General features: G+C 45.5%; 1 protein-coding gene across 1 annotated transcript; it reads left to right on the forward strand.

Annotated features, from left to right (window-relative positions):
• Window positions 1–833: 833 nt before the first annotated feature.
• Window positions 834–2,177, forward strand: LOC124371732. The gene has a single exon (XM_046830073.1). The coding sequence runs from the start codon at window positions 834–836 to the stop codon at window positions 2,175–2,177; it is 1,344 nt and encodes a 447-aa protein (XP_046686029.1).
• Window positions 2,178–2,404: the final 227 nt, after the last annotated feature.

Here is a 2,404-nt window from a genome sequence, read left to right on the forward strand (position 1 = left end):
TTCAAAAAAGAGGGCTTCCACATGCCCACGCTTTAATCACAATGAGACCAGAAGACAAAATTACGATTCACAATGTAGATGACATTGTCTGTGCCGAGTTCCCCGACCGTGACATGGACCCAACACTGCACGAGATCATAGCTGAACACTAGGTTCACAGACCCTGTGGAGCCAACAATCCTGTCGCCCCCTGTATGCGAGACGGTAAGTGCTCCAAAGGCTATCCGATGTCGTTCAATGATGAGACCATAATTGATCACGTCAGGAGACCTGTTTATCGCAGGCGACGTGACGGGCGAACAAAAGTCGTCGAGGAAACGGTAATCGACAACCGAAGAATTGTGCCATACAACCGGTACTTTGCAAAAAAAAAATACATGTGCCACATCAATTTCGAACTCTGCGCCACTCTCTCGAGCATGAAATATCTGTACAAGTATGTACACAAGGGCGCAGACTGTATCACAATTCAAGCCAGTGACACTGGCGTTCAAACACTTGACTGGGACGAAATTCAAAATGATCTGGACTGTCGTTACGTCAGTTCAACGGAAGCCGCGTACCGACTTATGACATTTCCTCTCGCAGACAGATCGCATTCGGTAATGACTTTGCCGGTTCATTTGGAAAATGAACAAGCCATTCTGTTTGATGACGACCTCACTGAAGATTACGTTGCAGCTGCAGTTGATAAGCCAACCAAATTGATGGCGTGGTTCATATTGAACAACACAGACGTGGAAGCCCGGCAATTGACATATGTTTAAATTCCTGAACACTACACGTGGAACAACAGAGAGGCAGTGTGGGAGAAAAGAAGGCAAATCTCAAAGATGATTGGTCGATTGATGGAAGTGACTCCTACTGACGTGGAATTGTATCATCTCAGAATGTTATTGCACCACGTGAGAGGTGCATTGTCTTTTGAAAGTTTAAGAGATGTCCACGGAACAGTGTTTCCAACATACTTTGACGCTTGCAAAGAAATGGGGCTGACAGAAGACACACATGAGTACAGAAGGTCACTGAGAGAAATGTCGGATTGGTGTACTGCAGGCAGACTGAGAAAAATGTTTGCACTGATGTACAGTATTGCCACAGAGGTGCAAATCACTGAAATACCCGAACTGTGGGAAACGTTCAGAGACGCCATGATTGATGATTATTTGAGGAGGCGTATGAACAGAGTACAGGCAATAAATGCATGCCTGAGATCTATTGCTGACCACCTGCAGAGAAACGACAAGACCTTGACTGAATTTGGTTTGCCACTGCCCGACGAGAATGTTGCTCATGAGCCAGAAGAACCGGGAGAATCAATGGAACAAGATGTACACGTCATTGATGTCAATACATTGAATGTAGAACAAAGAATTGTATATGACCAAGTAATGGAAACAATTAAGAAGGTCGAGAGAGGCGACCATGTGGAAACGACAATGTTCTACATTGATGGACCAGGAGGGAGTGGAAAAACCTATTTATACAATACGTTATTGACCAACATTTTTGGCATGAATAAGGATGCAATTGCAGTTGCTTGGACAGGAATTGCTTCCACTCTGCTGGAAAACGGCACCACCGTACACAAGGCGTTTAAATTGCCCTTGAATTTGACAGACAGTACGGTGGCAGGGTGGCCAGTGCATCACTCAAAGTCTCGACGAATAATGAACTCTTCGCTGATTGTTTGGGACGAGGCACCAATGTCACCCAAACTGGCTTTATACGCAATTGACAAATTCTTGAGAGACCTGATGCGGGAGCCAAACAAACCAATGGGTGGAAAGATTGTACTGTTGGGCGGTGACTTCCGACAGGTTCTACCCGTCATTCGACGTGGTCACCGCACCCAAGTGGTACAGTCCAGTATTAAGTGCAGCTACTTCTGGAATTATATGAAAAAATTCGAATTAAGAATCAACATGCGACTGGAACAGGATCAAGTGCAATTTGGACAATGGCTCAGTACTCTGGGAAACGGTACACTGCGAATTCTTGAGCCCCGCCCCATTATAAATGGCGTCGACGATCTAATTGAAGTACCGTCAGAGTGTGTGGTGGAAACAAAAGACGAGCTAATTGACGCTGTGTTTGGTGAACAGCTAGACCAAGATACGTCCATGACAGCAATACTCTGTCCAACAAATGTGTCCGCTAACGAGATAAACACGTGACATCAAAATCTAATCCCACGTCACGCACGAAACTCACCACCAACTACCGGTCCAGTCTGTCCTGTCCATGAATCCCACGACAATGTGCCTGAAGACGTTGAGATGGCGGGTGATGACAATGAACAATTGGATCAGGAGTTCATCCAAATCATTGAAGACGAGAATACGTTCATCACTGTTGTACACAACGACAGTGAGAATGTTTCTCGTCACGATCAACCAGGCAC

The sequence above is a fragment of the Homalodisca vitripennis genome, unplaced genomic scaffold (assembly GCF_021130785.1).
Source record: "Homalodisca vitripennis isolate AUS2020 unplaced genomic scaffold, UT_GWSS_2.1 ScUCBcl_1906;HRSCAF=6110, whole genome shotgun sequence".
NCBI classification, from domain to species: Eukaryota; Metazoa; Arthropoda; class Insecta; order Hemiptera; family Cicadellidae; genus Homalodisca; species Homalodisca vitripennis.

Bases quoted from the DNA above. Each gene is read 5' to 3' on its own strand.
- LOC124371732 (XM_046830073.1), top strand. From the start codon at position 834: ATGATTGGTCGATTGATGGAAGTGACTCCTACTGACGTGGAATTGTAT.